The 24,293-nt window shown below is 41.3% G+C and overlaps 1 protein-coding gene across 1 annotated transcript in view; it reads right to left on the reverse strand.

The window, feature by feature from the left end:
• Window positions 1-24,293, reverse strand: part of LOC137649454 (uncharacterized) — a 71,841-nt gene that overhangs the window by 12,822 nt on the left and 34,726 nt on the right. Inside the window, exons 6-7 of the mRNA XM_068382437.1 lie at window positions 9,451-9,534; window positions 7,241-7,373 (exon numbers count right to left, since the gene is read on the reverse strand). Of these exons, the coding sequence (XP_068238538.1) occupies window positions 7,241-7,373; window positions 9,451-9,534 (217 nt within the window). The remainder of the gene's footprint in view (window positions 1-7,240; window positions 7,374-9,450; window positions 9,535-24,293) is intronic.

The following is a 24,293-nucleotide window of genomic DNA, read 5'->3' on the forward strand; positions in this document are numbered from 1 at the left end:
TATGTCAATCTATGTCCTGAATTGATTCAGGGGAGCCCCAAAACGATTTGGGGACACCCCAAATAAATTGGGGGAGCCCCAAAACGATTTGAGGACGCCAAATATCAATTTGGGGAGCCCCAAAACCATTTGGGAACGCCCTAAATCAATTGGGGGAGCCCCAAAACCATTTGGAGATGACACAAATCAATTGGGGAGCAACAAAACCATATGGGGACGCACCAAATCAATTGGGGGAGCCCAACACCATTTGGGGACGCCCCAAATATATTTGTGGAGCACCAAAACCATTTGGGGACGCCCCAAATCAATTTGGGGAGCCCCAAAACCATTTTGGGACGCCCCAAATCAATTGGGGAGCCCCAAAACCATTTGGGGACGCCCCAAAACCATTTGGGGACGTCCCAAAACTATTTGGGGACGCCGCTCCAAATCAATTTGGGGAGACCCAAAACCATTTGGGGAGACCCAAAACCATTTGGGGACGTCCCAAATTAATTTGGGGAGACCCAAAACCATTTGGGGACGACCCAAATCAATTGGGGGAGCCCCAAATTATTTGGGGACGCCCCAAATCAATTGGGGAGCCCCAAAACCATTTGGGGACGACCTAAATCAATTTCGGGGAGCCACAAAACCATTTGGGGACACCCCAAAACCATTTTGGGACGCCCCAAATCAATTGGGGAGCACCAAAACCATTTGGGGATGCCCCAAAATCATTTGGGGACACCCCAAATCAATTGGGGGAGCCCCAAAACCATTTGGGGAGCCCCAAAACCATTTGGGGATGCCCCAAATCAATTTGAGGAGTACCAAAACCATTTGGGGACTACCCAAATCAATTTGGGGAGCCCAAAAACCGTTTGGGGACGCCCCAAATCAATTTGGGGACGCCCCAAATCAATTGGGGGAGCCCCAAAACCATATGGGGATGCCCCAAATCAATTTGGGGAGCACCAAAACCATTTGGGGACTACCCAAATCAATTTGGGGAGCCCAAAAACCATTTGGGGACGCCCCAAATCAATTGGGGAGCACCAAAACCATTTGGGGACGCCCCAAATCAATTGGGGAGCACCAAAACCATTTGGGGACGCCCCAAATCAATTGGGGAGCACCAAAACCATTTGGGGACGTCCCAAATCAATTGGGGAGCCCCAAAACCATTTGAGGACGCCCCAAATCAATTGGGGGAGCCCCAAACCCTTTGGGGACACCCCAAATCAACTTGGGGAGCCCCAAAACCATTCGGGGACACCCCAAATCAACTTGGGGAGCCCCAAAACCATTCGGGGATGCCCCAAATCAATTTGGGGAGCCCCAAAACCATTTTGAGACGCCCCAAATAGATTGGGGGAGCCCCAAAACCATTTAGGGACGACCAAAATCAATTTGGGGAGCCCCAAAACCATTTGGGGACGCCCCAAATGAATTGGGGGAGCCCCAAAACCATTTGGGGATGCCCCAAATCAATTGGGGAGCCCCAAAACCATTTGGGGACGCCCCAAATCAATTGGGAGAGCCCCAAAACCATTTTGGGGATGCCCCTAATAAATAAAAAGGTTCTGTGACTCTCCTCAGCCTCGCCACAGTCAACTGAAGGGAAGGCTCGGAGAAGGAGTCAATATCATGGCTAGATATTCCAGATGTTGAGGCAGAAGTAGAGAAGGCTCCTAGCGAATTACCATGATCCCTCACTCTTGGTAAAGTCCCGGAAGCTTGTCCCGGTGTTGAAGAAGGTTGAACCCGAGACTACCGGAGTTGGCCAGACCTCCAAAAAGCGAAGGAGGCGGAAGCCTGCTCCTGAATGGCCATGAGAAAAGCAGGGAGAGTTCTCTGGTGAAAACCTGCAATGCTACGGCGGGATCGCCACACAGCATCTTAAGCAGGAACATCTGTAGTCTAGGCTGAATTCCAAGTGCCTCCTGGAAGATGGATGGAATGGGACCTGAAGTACCCGTCCTTCCGATCCAGGGCATAAGGAGTCTTGCGGTCTCGTTACCAGTCTGATCGACTCTGCTGTTCCACGCTGGATGAAGTTTGTTCGACAAACTTGATCAGAGCTGAGAGGTCGATGACGGAACTCCCGTCTCAGATGGTTTCCTACAAGAAAGGATCGACTGAAGAAGCCGGGGGGGGGGGAAACCGTCGACGACCCTATGGAGGACCTTCTCCTAAAGCATGGCTCCTTCTGCCCAACGGGCAAACCTCTTGCCGACCCATGGCATAGAGGCTCAGTGACACTGGATTCGCTGACAGTGGAGGAGAGATGTTAAGAGCGAGGCACGATATCCTTGGCTGAACGCGGAGATCGTGCAGGAATCGGCATTGGGAAGCTGTTATCCGGACGAGTAACCTTAAGCATCCCCCCCAGCGTGAGACCTGCAAGGGGGATTGCCAATCCTAGAGTTTGAGAACTCTGCCGCTCCCTCTAGGATTATGCCTCCCCGGAAGAACTTCCCGTCCTACCTGTCCCTGACAGGGGGGGACTGCTATTGTACACCTTGTCTTAGCTGCCGTAGCCGGTTCCGATAACCTAGGCTGACGAGGCTGAAAGAAAGAGGCGTCGGAGGCTCGCAGGGTCTGGAAGTAAGCGCCTTGGAGGAGAGAAAACGGAATTCAACTTCCTCCGTACAACAGCTGTCCATTTTTCTGTCCTTGGGCTCAAACAAGCTCTTCCCAAGGATGGAAGAGTGTCTGAGCTTGTTGACATCCACGGATGGTACTCCCGAGAGAAAGCCCTCGGTCACTGCGTCTAGATGCTCCAACATAGAGTTTGCCCGCAAGTTCGAAACTTGGCGACGGAACGCAAAGGTGCTTGAGCCCGAGAAAAGGAAAGTACCCATGATCTTCCTGGAGCTTCCTTGTACAAAACCTCGGGTCGCAACCGGGGAGGGAAAGGCCTGGTAAGCCCCTTCCACAAAATGGTGAAGAGAAAGGGCTAAACCAGTCACCCCCTGCCCGACGGAGAAATCTCGAAAGAAAAACTCCCTGGCAAGACCCTTCCAGGGAATGGTGAGGAGGAAAGGCTAAACCAGGTTCTGGAAAGAAGAATGTTGCTCAGACCTCCCTGAAGATTCTTCTTGGCTCTTGCACGTGCCATGCTCAGCGTTTACGTGGTGAAGACCGTGTTCTAGAAATACGCGCTCCAGAAGACTCGCCAGGTTGCCCGTGTTGCGAAACCCCGACGGGAATCGCAGTTGCAATCGCCCTGGAGCTCGCGCGATGGTAAATCAATGGTTCGCGCGTAGGCAAACGTGGAGACGCCCATGTGCGGGCATGCAAGCGCGTGGGCGCGCAGACGAAAGTGCGCGAGGGAGCGCAGAAGGAGGGCGAGCGTGGTTGGAAGGGCGAGAGCTGGCGGTCGGAATCCGATAGTGCGCAGGCGAGCGATGACGCGTAGGCGAGCGACGGCGCGTTGGCGAGAGATGACTTACTGGCAGGAATCGCGCTGGCGCTGGCGCGATGGAACACCGTTGGTTCGCTCGCGGGCGAACATGGGTGCACATGTGTGCGGGCGCGCGGGCGTGTGGTTGCGCGGGCGTGTGGTTGCGCGGGCGTGTGGTTGCGCGGGCGTGCGGTCGAGCGAGCTCGTGGGCGCGAGGGCGAGCGCAGGCGGCCGGGAGACCGACGGCGCGTAGGCGGGCGATGGCGCGTTGACGAGCTATGGCGCGTCTTAGCGAGCGATGGCCCGAAGGCGAGTGAAGGCGCGTTGGCAAGCGATGGCGCGTTGGCAAGCGATGGCGCGATGGCAAGCGATGGCGAGCGATGGCGAGCGATGGCGCGTTAAAAACGCTAGCCCGCAGGCGAAGAATCGCGCGGGCGCGTAGGAGATCGCTGACGCGTAAGAGACTAGAGAAGGTTGACGGCGAGAAGGCGACAGGAAGACTTCTTCCCTGCGCCCAGGTCTGATAGATCGTGGGCGAGAGGGCGAACGTTAGCGCGCATCGCGCTAATGAGAAGGCGTGCAGGTGCATCAGGAAGGAGAGCGCTGATGCGAGCTGTCAAGCAGGCGATCCTAGGCGTTCAGGAAAACCGTTGGCGCCCACTGGCGCGTACATCTGCGCCGGCGAACTGAAGAGAGCTGGCGCACAGAAGGACAGGTGAGCCCTGAAGAGAGCTGGCGCACAGAAGGACAGGTGAGCGCTGGCGATTGATTGATTGATTTAAAGTTTTCAGGCATCCTGACATCTAAGGTCATTGACGCCGGTAACATTAAATTTATGTATACAAAAGTAAAAAATGAAATAAAATAAAAAATTAAAGAGTATTCAATTAAAATCATAAAAATTGAATGTCATAAAAGTTAAATATTTTTCAGAAGACCTGCTTCTGAAAGAAATCTAAAAATGCCACTTGCATGGTAGGATACATCATTTCCAAGAGTCTTGGCAAGGATGAACCTGCCACCCTCACCTCGAGCCTCAAACAAATATCTATTCCGCAAGATGTTATAATTGGGGCATTCGGTCAACAAATGCCTTACTGTTAGAGGTACTAAACAGTTGTCACAATACGGTTGGTGTTGGCCCTTCAGCAGAAACTCATGTGTCAACAGAGTGTGACCAATACGGAGACGACAAAGAGACGTCTCCCATTTTCGGGGCATCATATTATACCTCCAAGGAGATATGTCATTTGTTACTTCCCTCATTTTATTGCCATCTTGACTATCCCATTGCTGTTGCCATTTATTGCAAACCAATTTCTTGATGTCAGGTAAGAAATCATTACAGGGAATGGGATACCTTCTTGGCAGCAACTCGGATGCAGCCTCCTTAGCCAGTGAATCTGCCTTCTCATTCCCGGACACACCTACATGTGCTGGAACCCAACAAAATTGAACTGTTATACGTCTCCGTCCAATAAGGAAAAGCCATTCTAAAATCTTTAAAACTAGAGGATTATTAGAATTAAAAACTAGCAGGAAGAAGATCTACAGCGAGACTCAGCTACCGGAGATCGTGGTCCACAGCTGGTGAGCGCTAGCGCTACTGCGCGCGGGCGCGCAGGAGATCGTGGGGGCGTAGGAAAAAACCTGGCACTTAAGGGACTTACCCACACTGTGGAATAAGCCCCTTAGACCCGAAGGTACCGGTGCCCGTTGTAAACAGGGTGTGTTGGCGCCCACTGCGCATCTGCGTCCAGGAACGGAGGTGAAGACTAGAACATCTGGCAGGAGAAGCAGCAGCAACGGTCGGTACTTGTCGAGGAGGATCCTCTGCGTAGCACGTCGAACAAAGATGAAGACGACCTCGGACAGGTGCAACACCCTCCGACCTCCGAAGAGGAGTCTCTGAACATGACCTCCCCCGAGGGGAAGAGTCACTTGCAGAAGAGACCGTAGGCATCAGCTATGATGCCTATCCCCAAAGGGAAACTGAGCCTTCAGCAACAACAGCAACAACAGCAGGAGGAGTCCTCCGAAGAGGAGTCTCTGTGGTGAACTCCCCCCCAGGGGAGAAGCACTCGCAGGAGAGACCGTAGGCTCAACTGCCCCCCGAAGGGGACAGAGGCTTCAGCAACAACAGCAGACGGAGTCCTCCAAAGAGGTGTCTCTGTGGTGCACTCCCCCTCGGGGGAGAAGCACTCGCGGGAGAGACCGTAGGGCTCAGCTGCCCCCCGAAGGGGATTGAGCCTTCAGCAACAACAGCAGACGGAGTCCTCCAAAGAGGAGTCTCTGTGGTGAACTCCCCCCCCCGGGGGAGAAGCACTCGCAAGAGAGACCGTAGGGCTCGGAAGCCCCCCGAAGGGAACTGAGCCTTCAGCAACATCAGCAACAACAGCAGAAGAGTCCTCCGAAGAGGAGTCTCTATGAGTGTCCTCCCTCGCGAACGAAAGAGGAACACTTCGTAGAAGAGATGGGTCAAAGAGCAATCCTCCGAAGAGGGGCTCCTGCAGTTGCTCAGCCCCTTGAGCGTAACTGCAGGTGCGACCGCTCAGCACCAAGAGCATAGTCGCACGAAAAAAGGCAAGAGGAGTTCCCCCTGAAGGAAAAAACTCAAGCCTGGACGGGAAAACTTCCCTCGGAAGGGAAGTTACCCACCCAAGGAGGCGACCCTCCTGAGTGTTCTAAAATGAACTGGAGAGCTGTCAGTTGTCACGGGGGCACTTCCCGGAGAAGGAGACACGCCCCTGACAAAGATCTATAGGGGAGGCAGCAACAGCAGATTCCCCAGGCCCCAACAAGACAGTTCGCTTCATTGCCACATTACAGAAACGAAACTAGATCGTTAACTGTGAAAAAAAAAAAAAAAAAATATTAGTTAACATCATTCCCCCGGGAAGACTCCGAAGAGGAATCCCGAGGGAAAAGAACACAAGAATTACACAACAGGCACGTGCCCTCAAAACCACTTACACTCACGGAAGGAGAGCTGTAACAAACACAGAATTATAACAATTATAATTATGTAATCATGTAATTTAAATATGAATGTTCACCAAATGAAGAACGAAAACCCCGAAAGGAATCGTTCTACAAAAACTGAAAATTCAACAAATACAATTAGATTTATAAACTAATCGAGACAAAATGTACGGCGTAGCAACCCCACCCACACGGGAAGGAAGCTACTCAGACGTAGTAAAGGTAAAACGTAGTAAAGGGTGAACGACCTCAAGAGAGAGAGAGAGACCGTAGTCAAACTCGATCGCGACCCATGAAATTACACCGTGGTGGCCTAACTGCCGAGGGCTCCACGGAGATATCGTACACTACACACACAAGCACGAACTCTGAAAAGGAAACTTACTGATTTCTATACTCAAATATATACATAAACACGAAAATTTTTTTTACATATATATTGAGTATAAGAAAAGTAAGTGATTAAGTAAAGACAAAACAAATAATGGCTGCCAAGCGAGGACGAAGACAGGCACGTCTGTCCATCGTCCGAGCCAAAATTGAAGTGGGACATTTCACCGGTGTGTGAGGGGGGAGGGGTAGCAAGCTACCCCTCCCCCTACCCCTGCTAACTAGCGCGGGGTAGTAAACCCTCGTTAAAATCTAATGGCTCGTCAACTTCAGCTACGCCGAAAGTAAACCCGATGTAAATAGCGTGGTTTGTATTTCGGTTACGGAACAACTTATCTTTACATAATTATGATACATAATTAGTAACAATATCAAGACAAGTTAATGACTTAGGAATGGCAAAAATTAAATAAAATCATGGAATATTAGTCTGATTAAAGTAAAGTAAATTATAGTACAGTACAGTGCAGTACATACTTTGAGTAACATTAAAGGGTGAGCACTGACGTGAAGGCTTCTCGTGATATTTGTCATTGTACACAGGACTCTGTCCTGAAAAACAACCACATGTGTTCCAGAACTCTCTTTCCAAACACACCTTCCTGCAAGTCTGAGATAAAAAAAAACAGGATACTGTAACAATTTATAGATAAGAAATGTATTGCTTAAAGCTCTCAATATTATTAGTTATGTCCCTTATACACAATCTCTGAAATACAATACAATGCCTTTCCTAAAAAGTATTTTTTTTATTCTTTCAGTGCTCATACAAAGCATCCAAATTTAAATAGCAATCATGGGAAAATTATTATGGAATAAACAACCCAACGTCCAATAAAGGTCAATTCTTAACCCCATAGAGCTATATACCCAACTCCATGGAATGATGAGGATTACCAATTCCAAAGAATATAAACAAGAAAAAATGTCGAAATTTTCATAACTGAAAGACACAGCCACTATACCATGTAGTTGATTTCTGAGAGAGAGAGAGAGAGAGAGAGAGAGAGAGAGAGAGAGAGAGAGAGAGAGAGAGAGAGAGAGAGCCTGTCTGCCAATTCATATATCACGTAGAGAACTAATTTGATGTTCAAAGGTCCTCCTTCTTCTTTGTCTGCATCTTTTCCCACTTTTATGTGGGGTCGATGTTTCTGGCCAGTGTTCTCCATCTACCTCTGTCCCACACTTCTGTCTTTTCTTCTTCTTCTATGGGCTCCCTCTCCTTCTCGTTCTCTGTACCTCCATTTCCATCACTCTCCTTCCAATATACTGTTCATCTCTTCTCATGACATGACCATACCACCTCAGTCTACTTTCTTGGATCTTATCTGATAGTTTTCTAACTCCTGTGGTACCCCTAATTACCTCATTCCATACCTTATCTCTTCTTGTCACCCCACACATCCATCTCAACATTCTCATCTCTGCCACACCCATCTTCTTCTCTTCTGTCTTCTTTGTTGCCCACATCTCCGCTCCATACATCATTTCCGGTCTCACAACTGTCTTGTGTACTTTACCTTTCAACTTAACCCCTATTTTCCTGTCGCATAGTACTCCACTCACTTTTTTTCCAATTCTTCCATCCTGCTTGTATTCTGTGGTTTATTTCTGCCCCCGGATATTAGTATATTCTAATATCCTTAAAATATAATCTGCAACAGCAGAGTAGCCAAGAGCAACAGTTCACACATGACCACCTGACCCAGTGGTAGTTAATAACTATCCTCATTATTTTAGTTGTTTTAGGATTGCAAACATCAGCGTGAGAATATCATTAGCTTTCCTTTGGTAGTTTTAAAAATTCAAACACATTTCCATCTAATTTCAATTTACACCTTTCAATTATTTTTAATTTCAGTCTAATTCCTTTTTCTCACTATTCCTGGTAAAGTGATTTGTCACTCACAGATTATGGATTGCTGTCTTGTGCTGTATTCTTGCTCATTTTTTCCTACTTTGTTCAATGGAATTTCAATTTATGTTATGCATAATTCAGTAACTTTACTTATTTAAGTAAATTAAACATAATTTTTAATATAATTGTGAAATATTGGCAAGTTTTATTCTATTGCAATTAAAACAATCTCAAACTAACAATCACTGGATATATGATATAAGTCTAAATCAGAGAAAAAATCTAGAGATACGATAGACTAGGGAAACACACAATAACAAGTGTTTATAAGTAGAAACAATAAGCCTAACCATACTTCATTCTTATACAATTCCATTGCTTATAGGACAGCAGTAGAAGAATACTCTAAAACCAAACAAATAAAAAAAACTCTAAACACTTGACGAATTGATCAAACTTAACAAGTTGATCAAAGCATAGCCAATATATTTCCTCACACTGCTATGGCTGAATGAAAAGAGTAGCTCACATCATGTGAATGGGCAGTACCCACCACTCTTAAATCTGCCAACCTTTAACTACTAGTTAAATGCTTCAAGCCCCATTTCAGGCATCCGTATTTGCACTGGATGTATTTAATCATTAAAGGATAAGAACTGTGACCTACAATGGTCAATCAACACCATCAAACTAATATGTTAAATATTAGTCCAAAAAGTATCATTTATCAACACACCCATTAACATTAAACATAAATATTACTTACCACTGCAGAGTATTCTTTCATTTATCAACACACCCATTAACACTAAACATAAATATTACTTACCACTGCAGAGTATTCTTTAAAGATTTCGGAGCTAGTCTTGTCTTCACACTTTCCATATGGTTGTCCCACTCTCAGTATCTTTTTCTAAAAATCAAATACTTTACATTAATTTTTGATGCCAGAATCCAAATTAAGTGTCACTTAAGTAAGGCAACCTTATATTTGCTACAATCTTTGCAAAATTCATTAAATACTGTACAATGAATAGGAATAGTAGATGATGTTAACCCTTTTACCCCCAAAGGACGTACTGGTACGTTTCACAAAACTCATCCCTTTACCCCCATGGACGTACCGGTACGTCCTTGCAAAAAAATGCTATAAAAAAATTTTTTGTCATATTTTTGATAATTTTTTGAGAAAATTCAGGCATTTTCCAAGAGAATGAGACCAACCTGACCTCTCTATGACAAAAATTTAGGCTGTTAGAGCAATTTAAAAAAATATATACTGGAAAATGTGCTGGGGAAAAAATAACCCCTCGGGGGTTAAGGGTTGGAAATTTCCAAAGAGCCTGGGGGTAAAAGGGTTAAAACTCTAAACACTCCAGCCACACCCAAGAAAATACAAAATATGATATGATAAAAATTTTAAATAATGAGTAAGAAAAAAATGTAAAATATTCTTCAGTATTCATAAATCTAACATCAACAAAGTTTTAATATTTCCAATGAGTGGAATGAAAATTCTAGAAAATCTTATAAGCGTAATATTTTCATTATCACAATTCATAAATTCTATAACCAGCCCAATGTATCAAAACTTCAAGGGGCACATTATTAGATCTAAGGGTAAATTCTGAAGGGTAAAAAACGGGAACAAAAGTTGAAAATTTTGGATAGCCAGGTAGAAATAACCAAGGGAATAGATAAATATCTTAACCCTTTTACCCCCAGGCTCTTTGGAAATTTCCAACCCTTAACCCCCAAGGGGTTATTTTTTCCCCAGCACATTTTGCAGTATATTTTTTTTAAATTGCTCTAACAGCCTTAATTTTTGTCATAGAGAGGTCAGGTTGGTCTCATTCTCTTGGAAAATGCCTGAATTTTTTCAAAAAATTATCAAAAATATGAAAAAAGAAATTTTTATAGCATTTTTTTGCAAGGACGTACCGGTACATCCATGGGGGTAAAGGGATGAGTTTTGTGAAACGTACCAGTACGTCCTTTGGGGGTAAAAGGGTTAAAGGAACACTCATTCTGTTCCATTAAAAGTAAATGAACTACAGCTGATATTCATCTCATATATCATAAAGACGCCTAATAAATGCTATCCTCTTCGGCAAAAGTGTCTGAAATTCCTAAAAATATTCATAACTTATGTACACCAGTGAAATGATGAATTGTCCTTTTTTACTGGAGGAGTAAAATTAAGAATTTGCCATACTTAACCATAAGGGCCAAGATTTCTCATCAGTATTTCCCTATATAAAAGTAGAGTATGACAAAATCATACTCATAGCCCTTTAGTCATCATTAGAATCAAACGTTTTATGTCAATTCTTCTATTCATAGTGTTAAATCAATTATTTCTATGAACCTTCCCTAATGTTCATATTGCTTCTTCTCAAGAACCTTGGTTTAATCAACATTTACCCATAACAAAATTAAAAAAAATAAATTTTCCTTCCATTCAATAAATACATGCAGTTGGTAACGGAAGGAACATTCTAGTAGTAAGTGATTACTGATGTGCCAGTGTCTTTCTCTCTTTAATTTCTCAGTTGTGTTGGCTATGATCAGACCTCTCATAATTGCTTGCTTGTTACTGTGTATCAATATATCTTCCCCCAATTTTGTTAGCAATCACTGTGTAGAGTGTACACAGGAATTTTTTCTAGGAGACCATGATTCACATTCCCTTTGAGTATCATGTCAGGGGGAATTGTGAAGAATAAATTTTCCTCACAGAACCTCTCTTGGAAAAGTAGGTTTAAGTGGTTGCCGATCAAGTAAACAGTTCAAAGCGCAAAGGATACTTGCTGTTACTTCAGGTTAGTTGACCATAGCAGGGATGATGACAATAATGGTGTGCCTACACCTTCAGATGATTCACATAATCAGCCACTTTCAATAATGATGAGCTCCATAAGTTCTTGACATCACTAGCTTCCTTCGTTAAAGTTCAGAAATCCTATGAATCCTCTCTTAAGAGCAGTAATTCTGGTCCTACTAGGTTTTTTGTAAAACCTGACCTAATTCCATCCCCAAGATGAGTTTAGTGTTCATAGTCTTCCTTGTTGCTGCAAAGTACAGATTTGAGATCCTCTCACAGGGCCTCAAATTCTTCAACTACTCCAGACCCTTCTACTGCTAACCCTCACAAGCCACAATCCTAGCTGCTCTATAAGATACCTAGATTGTGAGGCAGAACAACAAGTATGTAATCTAATCCTTAGTCTGATCCTTATACCCCTCCACTCGCTCAAGTAAGCGTACCCAAGAAACCTCATATTACTTATGGGGATGGTGTGGCATATCATAAGATTCCCTTAAATCTTGACAGGATAAACAAAGTTTCAACTGAAGTTGATTGTTTTCATCATAGATGACAGTCACAACATTTGTTTACAAGCTCGGCTGCTAGCTCATCACAGGTTACCTCTAGCAGGGTAAACGTAGGCGCTAGTACAGGTACTGCCAAAACAAGTCCTTTGTTTGCATGTGCAGCAGCCTTCACATTAGGTGGTAAGCAAACTTAGAAATAAGAGGATTTTCACTTGGATTAAGTTCAACCTGTGAAAGAGTTCAACCTGCAATACAGGAAGATAAAGCAAAAGAAAAACAGAGGCAAACCTTGAAAGGGAAGAATTATCTCCTTTTCAAACCTTATGTAACCCTATTGCTGAGAAATATCTTAAGGGGCCCAGGGGGTATCCCAATATACGGGGGTATAGGACGAAAAACACAAAATCTTGAAAAATTTCACTGAGCTTCGTATGGCAATGGAGAATGCGTAAACAAAATATTTAGTCAATATTCCTCTTGATTTTCATATTTACAGGGTAATTAGTGAAAGTAACTCAATAAACGAAAAACATTGTTCCCTACAATAAAATGCAGTAGGGTATTTCTTCTCTTATTGTAAATTTTGATAATAATTACATTTTAATATGAAACATATTGTGGTATCTGTATAGATTTCATGAGTCACAGGACAAAGTATTACACGGTAATTATACCTTTCCGCCTTCAGTCCTATCAGAAACCTCATAGAGAACACACGTTTGAGTTTGACCCGACTTTCACACAGTTTTGCGTCTTTTTTACGGTTTCAGCAAGAATTTCATCATTCTAAGGAGGAAAAGACAATTTCAACATCTCTCTAACATAAGGATGAAGTAAATTTGCTCTTTAATAAGAGTTCAGAAGTGGGTAATACCGGCAATATTAGCAGAGTTAGTGAAGGAGAGAGATGAAGAAGGAGCGACCATCTTACCTAAAGAAGCAAGATATTGAGCTAAGGGTTCTTTATTTATGATCAAATTACATATGATAAATAGCTTTGTTTTGGTTTATTAATATCCAAAAAGGAACAAAATTCATAATAACCATGACTTATTAATATTGTCTTTGTAAAAATACAAAGAAAAACTTTGAACGCCTGTATGTCAAAACTACTGTATACTTATTGACTTTAAAATTCTATCTTCTCCCTTACTTTTAAAGATATAGCATTAAAATTTGGTATATAACTTAGAAAGACATTATAAAACATTCAAATGTTACCCTTTTTTTCAATTTTTGTTTCATATTTTTTTTCTAAATTTTTTCCCTGATTTTTAGGATTTATTTTTTACTATAATGAAAAAATTCATATCTAGCAAAAAAATTATTTTAAAAAAAATTCTTCATTTGATTGGAGGTTTACATCAGGTCTATACAGAGTAGTAATCCCAGGTCTTAATATCAATTATCAAGGGAGGAGATAGAATTTGAAAAACACTAATTTTTCGAATAAATTGCCCTGGCGTCACAAAACCGAAGGTAAGAGGCAAAAATCCTATGCAGTTTAGAGATGTCCTAAGTCACCTCATTAAGTGGTATGAATGTTAAAGTCCTGTCCTTAAAAAACATCATTTGCCAGCCGGCCCTCTTGAGTGAAGGCAGGCAAGTTTAGAAGCTTATTATTTCAAATCTGCAAGTAGCTACTTCCAAGACTTCTTGTATCACTCAGTTTCAAGTTCGAGATAGATAAAATCAATATGTTATTGTCTCAGATTCAGAAAAAGACTAGCAATTATGGTTCCCCTTTAGTCTTTCTGCCTTCTATAATGCAGAAACATGCTGACTAGTAAAAGACTCATCAATTGCATTCTACTGTATTGTCTTGGATTTCAAAACAATTTCTAGTGTTGACCCCTACATTGCACCACATAAAGAAAAATTGTTAAATTCAGGTTTTGCAAGTTGGCAGACTCAAGAGATGGTGTTTGTAGATAATCAAGTAGGAAGGGGTTTTTAATCACCTCCTTGGTAGATTCTAAAAGTGTTTATTGAGTTTTATAAGGGCTTCCCTTCTGGATATGTAAATATTCATTCTTGCAGAGAGAAAGCACTATTTTAAGTAAATCAGAAATATCACCCCTTTCAGATTGTGATAAGAGTTTATTGTATTTCAAGTTGTCTTCCCAGCTACCTTCGATTGCTATCTTGCAACGAGAAAGCACTGTTTTAAATTATTATTGTAAGGAGTAGAACTGTTTAAAAAAAAAAAGTGGTTAGATTATTTTCATTAATCGCAAGCCAAGTTGATGATGAGCAGAGATCAGTTGTCATTTGCAGGGAAGATGACGATTTGACACACCAATATTCCTTTACCTGTTAAGTTAGTGATGAGACTATAGAAATTACTTCCTTTGTTATTCTCAGAAGGCCACCAAGCCTTCTCTTGCGGAAGGTAAGTCTCTCTTAACTTACCAACTGCTTAAAATAGCCTGACTTCCATAGTTGGGTAAAGTGGTCATAATTACATAATGTTCCTTCAGTAATGGTTCTGAATCTTCATTGCCCCTTACCAAGATGAGCTCTTCTCGTAGTCTCTCAAATTCTTTAATCCTTTTAGATCCTTCTGCAGATAAACCCTTGCTGTTCCACATCCCTAGTTTTTTGTTCTATTAGTTATCTAGATTACAAGACAACACCGAGTTAGTAAGCTGGAGGCTTATATCCCTCCTCTTACTAGAGTAAGGGCACCAAGCAACATCGTTTTTACTTTGAGAGTTGGGAGTTTCATATAGTGGATGCTCTTAAATTTTGATTTAGCTGAATATTTATCAACACTTTTATTGCTAGAGATGAATCAGCTAAAGCTAGGGAATTACATAACATTCTAGATGATTATGCGTTTCCATTCGCTTGAAAGACTGGCCATCAGCTCATCACCGATTTACATTAGTTGGATTCTAAGAGTACTTTCATTACCCTTAAAAGTATGACTATAAAGAACAAATGAAAATACTATACTGTATAATCTTTTACGTCTCCTTCACAGAAACTCATAATGGTAATAAAAGCACAAATGTTGATATTTATCTATTTAATGTAAATCCGTCACGAAACGCACCGTCATTTGGAATATGATGCAATCGACCAGCTTTAGCTCATCCATTACCACCAACATAAAAAATTGGAGAAAATTCTATGATATGAAACTCCATCTCCAAAAATGGAAAACAAGATTTCTTAAGAGAACTTATTTTAACAAGAGAAAATATAGAGATCCACACTACCTACTGGTCTTCTGCCTCGCAATCTAGTTGTCTATAAGAGCAACTTGGAAGGCAAAAATTTGTAGCAGAAGGATCTAAAGTAATTATACAATTTGAGGCTCTAAGAAGGGAACTTGACTTTGTAAGGCTTAGTGAACATTCAGAACCCTTAATGAAGGAACAAAAAGTGACTATGACTATTAGACATGACTGTGAATGTCTGATTAGTGTAAGCAACAGGGCAGGCATGTAAGACCTAGCGCCTACAAGCGAAAACTCACTGGCCTTCTGAGAAGAACACAAGAGATTAAATAAGTTAAGATCTTGTAAGACACATCACTAACAAAACTTGGCTGGTAATCAAGTATTTGTTGTCATATCATCAACAACTACACAATAAATAAACTATTCTAGTCTTTTGCGAATTTGTCCTAAACTCAATAATACAGTCTTTTTCTTGGCTGTTATGAGAATCAAATGTTAATAATTCTGTGTAAGATATATAGACTACTACTACAGTGTAGACTCTCCAGTTCCTTAAGCACTTGAACTTGAAATATACTTTCCCTGAGAGGAACAGTGAGAAATCGCTCCTCACAAAGATTACCTAAAATAGTGGTATTCTTGTGCAGGAATGCTAAGTTAAAATGCAATAAATACTTATCACAATCTGGAAGGGGATGTATCTTGATATCATCAATGCAACAGTAAAATTGAATTACAATACATGTATATGGAACAGTTGGTACTCCTGACAATTAACAGTAAAATATTTACATTACTTTACTAGGGGCATGAATCTTTTGAAAAGAAAAAAAATGGGAAAACTTCAAATAAAATCTGGGGGGTAAACATTAATACACCGAGTTTCCAGAGAAGAAGCAACATGAGTATTAAAGGAGGTTCATAGTAATAAAAGACAGTTGGACCAATGCTGGGCCACAAAGAAATGACAATATAAGATAGTGGTTGCTAGAGAGGGTATTTTTTTACACAAGAATCTTAACCCCCATCACATCTTTTCGGTGGAAACAAACTGTTTTACATCTTTATCAATTTTTTGTTTTTAGTTTTAATTCTAACTATATGCTAGCTTTTCCCTTTAAGAATGAATAGGCCAGGAATTTCTGGAAATTTTATTGAAATAATGAGACAGATGGTTGCTAAGTTTTCAGGTAGACTGCTGCTGAAGACTTTCGCAGGTGTCCAGACATCTTGATCGCAACTTGTTGCGAAAATCCTCTCTCAGAGAGGAGATGCTGGATAGTCTCCAGGCGCGAAGCCGTAGTGAACCTGCGGCTTTGTGGAAGATGTTGGCATGTGGTTGTGTGAGTAGATTGTGTCATGGAGGGAGTTCTCTTGGTGGCTCAGTTAGAAGTTGCAGAAGGACCGGGAACCATTCTGCGTGATGCTGTAGCAGAGCTATGAGGGTCATTGAAAGATTGACCGATGTACTGGTCTTGTTGAGTACCCTCCTCATCAGACAGAACGGGGGAAAGGCGTAAATGTTGATGCTGTCCCACCGTTGTTGGAAAGCATCTTGCCAGAGAGCCTTGGGGTCTGGGACTAGGGAACAGTACAGCGAGAGCCTGAAGTTCAGGGCCGTTGCGAAGAGGTCAGCAGTCAGAGGACCCCACAAAGTCAGGACTTTGTTGGCTACTAGATGATCCAAAGACCACTCGGTACTCATTATCTGAGATGCTCTGCTCAGGTTGTCGGCGAGCACATTCCTTTTGCTCGGAATGAAGCGTGCCGATAGTGGTATCGAGTGGATTTCGGCCCATCTCAGTATCTCTACTGCTAGATGGGATAGTTGCTGCGAAAAAGTACCTCCTTATTTATTGATGTAGGCCACTACTGTGGTGTTGTCGCTCATCACCACCACAGAGTGACTTGCCAGGTACTGTTGGAACTGTTGAAGGGCCAGAAAGACGGCCTATCTCTAGGAGATTTATGTGGAGGTACTTTTCTGACTCTGACCAGAGGCCTGAGATCATGTTGTGCAGCACATGGGGCCCCCACCCTTTTTTTTGAAGCGTCCGAAAACAGCATCAAATCCGGGGGGAGGACAAGAAGATCCACTCCTTAAATTCAAGTCTGCCACCCACCACTGGAGATCCGTCAGTTCCGCAGGTCCCATGGGGATCTGGATGTCCGGGGAGTTGTACGCTTGATTCCACCGGGACTTGAGTCGCCACTGGAGAGATCTCATCCTGAGGCGACCATTGGGAACTATATGGGCCAGCGATGAAAGGTGACCGAGGAGACGTAACCACGATTGAGCTGGAAGTTCTTCTCGTCTGAGAAAAGGTCTTGCGACCTTCCTCAGCCTTGCTATCCTGTCGTCTGATGGGAAGGCTTTGTGGAGAGTGGTGTCTATAATCATGCCTAGGTATACCAGTCTTTGAGTGGGAAACAGTGAAGGCTTCTCGAGATTTACCATGATCCCCAGATCTTGGCAAAGTCTCAGAAGTTTGTCTCGGTGTTGAAGAAGGGTTGACACCAAGTCTGCTAGGATTAACCAGTCCAGATAACGGAGGAGACGGATGCCAATCCTGTGTGCCCAAGATGATACTAGGGTGAACACTTTGGTGAAAATTTGTGGTGCTGTGGAGAGACCAAAGCACAGCACCTTGAACTGGTACTTTCTGTTGTCTAGGCTGAATCTCGAGTACTTCCTTGAAGACGGATGGACTGGGATCTGGAAGTAAGCGTCCTTTAGGTCCAGTGTGCACATGAAGTCTTGCGGTCTTACAACTAGTCTGACCGTGTCTGCCGTCTCCATGCTGAACGGAGTTTGTTTGACAAACTTGCTCAGAGCTGAGAGGTCGATGACTGGTCTCCAGCCTCCAGACGCCTTCTTTACAAGAAAGTCGACTGAAGAATCCTGGAGATCCGTCGAGGACCTCTTGGAGAGCGCCCTTCTTCAACAGGGTCTGGACTTCTGCCCGAAGGGCTTGCCCCCTTGCTATACGCAAGGAGGTGGGAGGAGCTTGTTGGCGGCACCGGAACGGTTGGAGGGGGACATCTCGGAGAGCTGTTGTGAGATCTTGTCCCTGGTACTCTTAACCCCTTGAGACCAGGGCAGTGCTGCAGTGGTCTTGGAGGGTTTCTGAGTACCAAAGACACGGTCCAAGACCGTTAGTCCAAGGGAAATAGCCCAAAAAGGGTCATTTGGTCAAACAAATTGCAATATCTTGTTTTATTGCATGAACATGTTATATGGACTCTTAGGAACACCATATCCAAAATGGGACAAATTCGGCCATTTTGAAGTTGTGAAAATCACACTTTTAACATTTTCGGAGGGTACATTTTTCCATGTTTTCCCGTTTTTCTCCAAAACGGTTCATCGAACGGGTAAGAGGTATTGGTACCAAAAATATAGAAAATTAAATTCTGCACATGTTTGTTTCCATAAGTATTTACCCTAAAATTGAAAGTTTTTGCGCAAACAAGCCCAGAATTAGAACACACACATTTTGGAGAAACTGGAAAAATCGACTTTGTACTCACATTTACTAAATATCTCTTAAACTACTAACTTTGCGGTAAAATGTCATAGAAGTGCTCCTTTAGAGTGAAGATTTTTCTTTATTTTGACGTATTTACTTTCCATTATATCTTGATATTTGGCAAAAGAAACACAAACACACAAAAATAGACACAATTTTAATTCATGGAAATCAGATGAAAATAGAAAGTTCAGTAAAACAAATTGCAATAGTTTATTCTATGCACAAATGTGTCATTTGGACTCTTTGGAACACCACAGTAAAAAAAACTGACATATTCGGCCATTTTGAGTTTGCGTAATTCCGTATTAAAAATGGCGGCCGTTCTCATTGTGTGAATGGAAGTATCCTCTAAAATTTCCACTTTTAAATATATATATATATATATATATATATATATATATATATATATATATATATATATATACACACATATATATATATATATGTATATATATATGTGTATATATATATATATATATATATATATATATATATATATATATATATATATATATACAGACAGTCCCCAACTTACGAACACAATAGGGACCGAGAGTCTGTTCGTAAGTCGTATTGTTCGTAAGTCGTTAGTGTTAATTTTGGTCTGGAGTAAGCGTAACCTAACTCAGATGTCTACGATTTTCAGCAGTAGAAGTCAACAAATAGCCCCATTTCATATAAAATAGGTTATTACAAATATTTTACTTTATCATATTACAGTAGTCTGTATAATACTGTAAAGTTCAGTACAGTATGTTGTTTTATTATCCTGTACTGCACACTACATAATGGAAACTTGCACAAACAATCGGCCATACATATGCACTGCATTTCTGAATCAGCTGACTTTAAGTAAAATTGTAGTAAATATAGTGTACTGTACATTTAGTACAGTACTGTACATTAATTCCTTTTTAAATAAATGTACTGAAAGATATTTTATTGTTCCATTACCCAATTTTTTTGCTAGAAACTTACGTAAACAAGCGGCCATTTGCATTATGTACTGTACTGTAACGTTTACCTTTTCACGCTTATCAAATCAGCTGACTTGTACCGTACTGTATTTACTGTATGTAACAGTACTGTGCATTTAACTGCTTCATGGTTGTTTTGGTATTGTTAAATAAAATGCAGAAGGTTAGTTTACTGAATTGTTTTATTTTAATTTTGACCGACGGAATCATTCTTTGTAGAGTATACGTCACGTATCTTGTGACGTCATGTATTTGGCGGAAGAGCGCTGACAAACCGAATGATTTCCTTTCATTATGTTGCCGAGTAATCTTATTACAGAATTCTCATAATCGAAACACCGAGTAACGATATCAAGTGTTTTAGTGGTCTGTATCATTAGTTATGAGATTAGTACAACTTACCGTAAAGTTAAGAAAAAAAAAGTCTGATGTTATATTTCTTCTGGCGGAAGGCGAGAGGCAAAGCAAGTGATTTTCTTCCGATCCGTTACTATTCCCATAATCGAAACATCGAATAAGGATATAAAGAATTTTTTAATATTTTTCAAAGAAATATGAAGACTTAACTGCATTAAAAATCAAAATACGGAGACAGAGAGAGAGAGAGAGAGAGAGAGAGAGAGAGAGAGAGAGAGAGAGAGAGAGAGAGAGAGAGAGAGAGAGAGGGGGGGGTTTGCGTATTCCGTTTATAACTAATAATAAGGTCTATCAACGAACTGTATGGAAAATGTGATACCCTATGATATATTAGCGCTGTTGTAATATTCACTATGAAGAGATTTCGAATATCAAGAAAATTATATAAATCAGTGTTATTCGTACTATATGTGCGCATAATCGTAATACTGCAGCGTCACCTTGAGATCAGCTGATCTCCCAACCAAAAGTAAATCAAAAGTAATTGTTGATTATTGAAATGCTCAAGAAAAAAAAAAAAAAAATGAACGTGCTTTAATAAACCATAATTAAACACAATAATGTCTAATGAAATATGAAGGCTTAATATTGAACGAAAAATTGAATACTGTATGAAGCTTTAGAATTAACTACCCATATGCGATTGACAGAGCGAGCACACACACACACAGAAAGAGCTACAGTACAACGATTTCGCATGATACCTAATAATAAGAACTGTAGGGAAACTGATTTTCTGTAACATATTGGCGCTGATGTAATATTCATCTTGAAGATATTTCTAATATGTTAAATAAAAAAAAAATGCCAAAAGTCTGATGACGTTATATTTCTTCTGACGGAAGGCGAGAGGCAAATCGAGTGTTCTTCCGATCCGTTACTATTCCCTTAATTGAAACATCGAATAAGGATATAAAATTCTTTTTAATCATTTTCAAAGAAATAGGAAGATTTAACTGCATTAAAAATCAAAATACGGAGAGAGAGAGAGAGAGAGAGAGAGAGAGAGAGAGAGAGAGAGAGAGAGAGAGAGAGAGAGAGAGAGAGAGAGAGAGAATTTAACTTGAAATGAAATCTACGGATGTTTACGAACATGTTTGGACTTCCTTCAATTTGTGTTCGTATGTACCGTTGTTCGTAACTCGAATGTTCGTAAGTAGGGGAGCATCTGTATATATATATATATATATATATATATATATATATATATATATATATATATATATATATATATATATATATATACAGTATATATAAATATATATATATATATATATATATATATATATATATATATATATATTGATTACTCAAAAAAGCATGGAGACCAGGAAATTACTGCAGACATCAGTTTTCCCCCGTGACCTCTGTGGGCCCCTGGTTAAAATGAAGGCTGCACTTAATATTTCAAGAAGAAAATTACCTTTGCAATTTACTTGGATTTTACAATGGTTGTAATATATACAAGATTAACTAAAATGACAAACATCAAATTATTGATTAGCTCTTGACGGTGTTTGAAAATAACAGAAATAAAAAATGCAATCATTGTTGCTCAAAATACATGCACAAACTAAATTAATCATGTTCAGTGTCTACGTCTATTAATATGTTAACACAAGTACAAAAATCTGTACAATATAACCCGTGTTTATTGCATGAGCAGTGCTGAGTGTCACAAAAGCCTTTGCATATGCATCTGATTACTCTCAGCAAGGCATCAGGCGCAGGGCTGTTGTCCATCGTGCAAGGAATTAAGTTTTTTCCATTTCTCTTCCAGCCCCAATCGTCAGGTTTAATATCACTGTTACCTAGCCAGAATTGTGTTTAATGGTAAACCCGGAATGAGTGATATTTTGGTGCATCACTAGTAGGTGGCAGTTCTTTCACATCAACACTTCTCAAACTCTTGATGACTTTTCCCTGAAACTTTTTCTTTCTCAGGTCATCAAGACTTGCACAATCACTGTTAGAGCTGTACATCTGAATAATTGCTCGTTCTCCTGCTATTTTTATTTTCTCGTGAGTTGAGCTGGGAGACAAGAATGGCACAGCACACTCGCAGAGAACACTTTGTTTTTTCAGTACAGCTCCCTTTCCTATTTTGTTTAACCTTGACGTGGTGTCACATCCACACAGAGCATGCATAAATGGTAAACACCCGCAGCATTCTTCACCAAGTCGTGCACTAATTTCTCCGATGTTCCAAATGGGATGCTTCATATTGGATTTCTGTAATACCATGAACAGGGGCTGACTGGTAGACTTCATGTGATGACAGAGAAGCACCAAAATGTCAGTATCCTCTGCTATAACGTATGTTACCTTGCTAACTGTCATGTTAACTGCCTCTTGCTCTATTAGAAAATCTGCATCTCCCTCTGCATGCTTTGTAGATACACCATGCTCCTTCAGAGTTTCAGACAGAAACTCTGTTTGTTTTATGGTTTGCTAGAAATGCCTCCTTAGTTCCAAAGGTAAAGACTTTGGTGCGTGTCAGGTGAACATCTGGGGCAACATTTAAGCCCTTAGCACGCTTTTGATGAGTCACATATTTTGTCGATGCAGTATTGCTATATCCATCGAAGACAACAATAGGATAGCTATTTCTCTTGACAAGAACAACATATTTGGATGCATTATCTTCATATGTTTCTCCTGCAGTCCATTTGATGCGTTGAAGCAAGGATCCACCATCAAAAACAGAACATTCAGCATCAGGGATTGACTCAGCTTGACTTATAGTGGATTTTGCTATGGCATCTGCAAGCTGAGATTTGGTGGCACTTCGAGGAAGTCTATTGCTTGTGAACAGTGATGGTGGGTATACAGAGAGCTCGAACTTCATGATTTCACTTAAGCTGATTTCAGCATTACTGGCTATCACAAGTAACCGCTGAAATAGAGCTTGAGGATCTACCTGCACTTCAACTCATCTGTTACTATCTTCTGACCCATTGTCTTGATTTGGTGTTTCTTTTTGAAGATATAGTTTGCTGCATTTTGGTCTTCCATCATTTTGATTATATTGTTCCCAAAATCTTTGGCAAGGTGAGCATTTGACTGTGGTGCGGATAATCCTGAAATAATGTTGTACAAATACTCATTTTCTGTGAAAGGACTATGTTGTTCTAGGTACTGGAAAATCTTTGAAGTATCCTCCTGATATCTCATCCTTCTGGATTCAGTCAAGTCTTTGTTTCTTTCAGTGCTAGTCTTCTCCGGGACACTCTTTACTTCATTACTTATCTGAGCAAAGACTGGCATGGCTTGTAACCATTTTGTTCATTGAATTTCATCCATACCTCGTCCATGTGTTAAGCCTCCTGTTGACTTTGTGGATTTCATTAACACCTGCTCAATAACAAGATGAGGTGCTAACCCACCCCAGTATCTGTCCGATCTCCTAATGAAGAACAAACCAGACTCAATAAGTTGGTCATAGAGTTTCTCATTCGTTTTCTGTAGGTCCACCATGTCCTGGAGGAATAGGTGTGCTGATTTTGTGTAGTTATTATGTCCAGAGGCAGCAAAAAATGGAAGCATTCTTTGTAGTGCCCTGAAGTACAATGTTGGCTGGCTGGTTCTTTGACCTGTGAGTGCAGATCACAGGATATCCATCATCTCCATGTACTGAACCCATAATTTTCCATTTGGGCTCTGTTGTAGCTGATCCTGAATATCTCTGAGCCTCTCTTCAACTGCCAATATGTCCTGGTCTTCAGCTTCCACTTCTGTTTTTGTTGATCGAAGAACTTTGTCAAACTTCTGTAATGCTCCATCTATTGAATTCTGAGTGGCCTCATGATCTGATGCTTTCTTGATCACTGATACATTCAAAGCAACATAAACTAAGAAGTGGCCACGTACTGCTCGCTCATGCGCCTTTCCAGTCAGCATATGGTTGACAGTGTTGGGCCCATACACAAGCTCCAGTAGTGTTCTCAGTCCACTATCTTTCATGATGTGACCCATAGTGCCCAGGAAGCTCATTAAGGTATGGAATGGCCCGAGGATGAGAACAATATGTTTGAGTTGGTTTTCATGGCTGATGATATGCCTTGCCTTGAGCCACAAGGGTTGATCAAATGTGATGACAGGCGATATGTTGTATTTCATGTACTCGTCATTTACAAACATCAGGGTAATAAAGATACAGCTTAAATTGTTTGGATCCAAGTCAACCATTGGTAAGAAGTGGAAGGATGCTTTTCCTAAATG

This window comes from Palaemon carinicauda, chromosome 11 (genome assembly GCF_036898095.1).
Source record: "Palaemon carinicauda isolate YSFRI2023 chromosome 11, ASM3689809v2, whole genome shotgun sequence".
Lineage (NCBI taxonomy): Eukaryota > Metazoa > Arthropoda > Malacostraca > Decapoda > Palaemonidae > Palaemon > Palaemon carinicauda.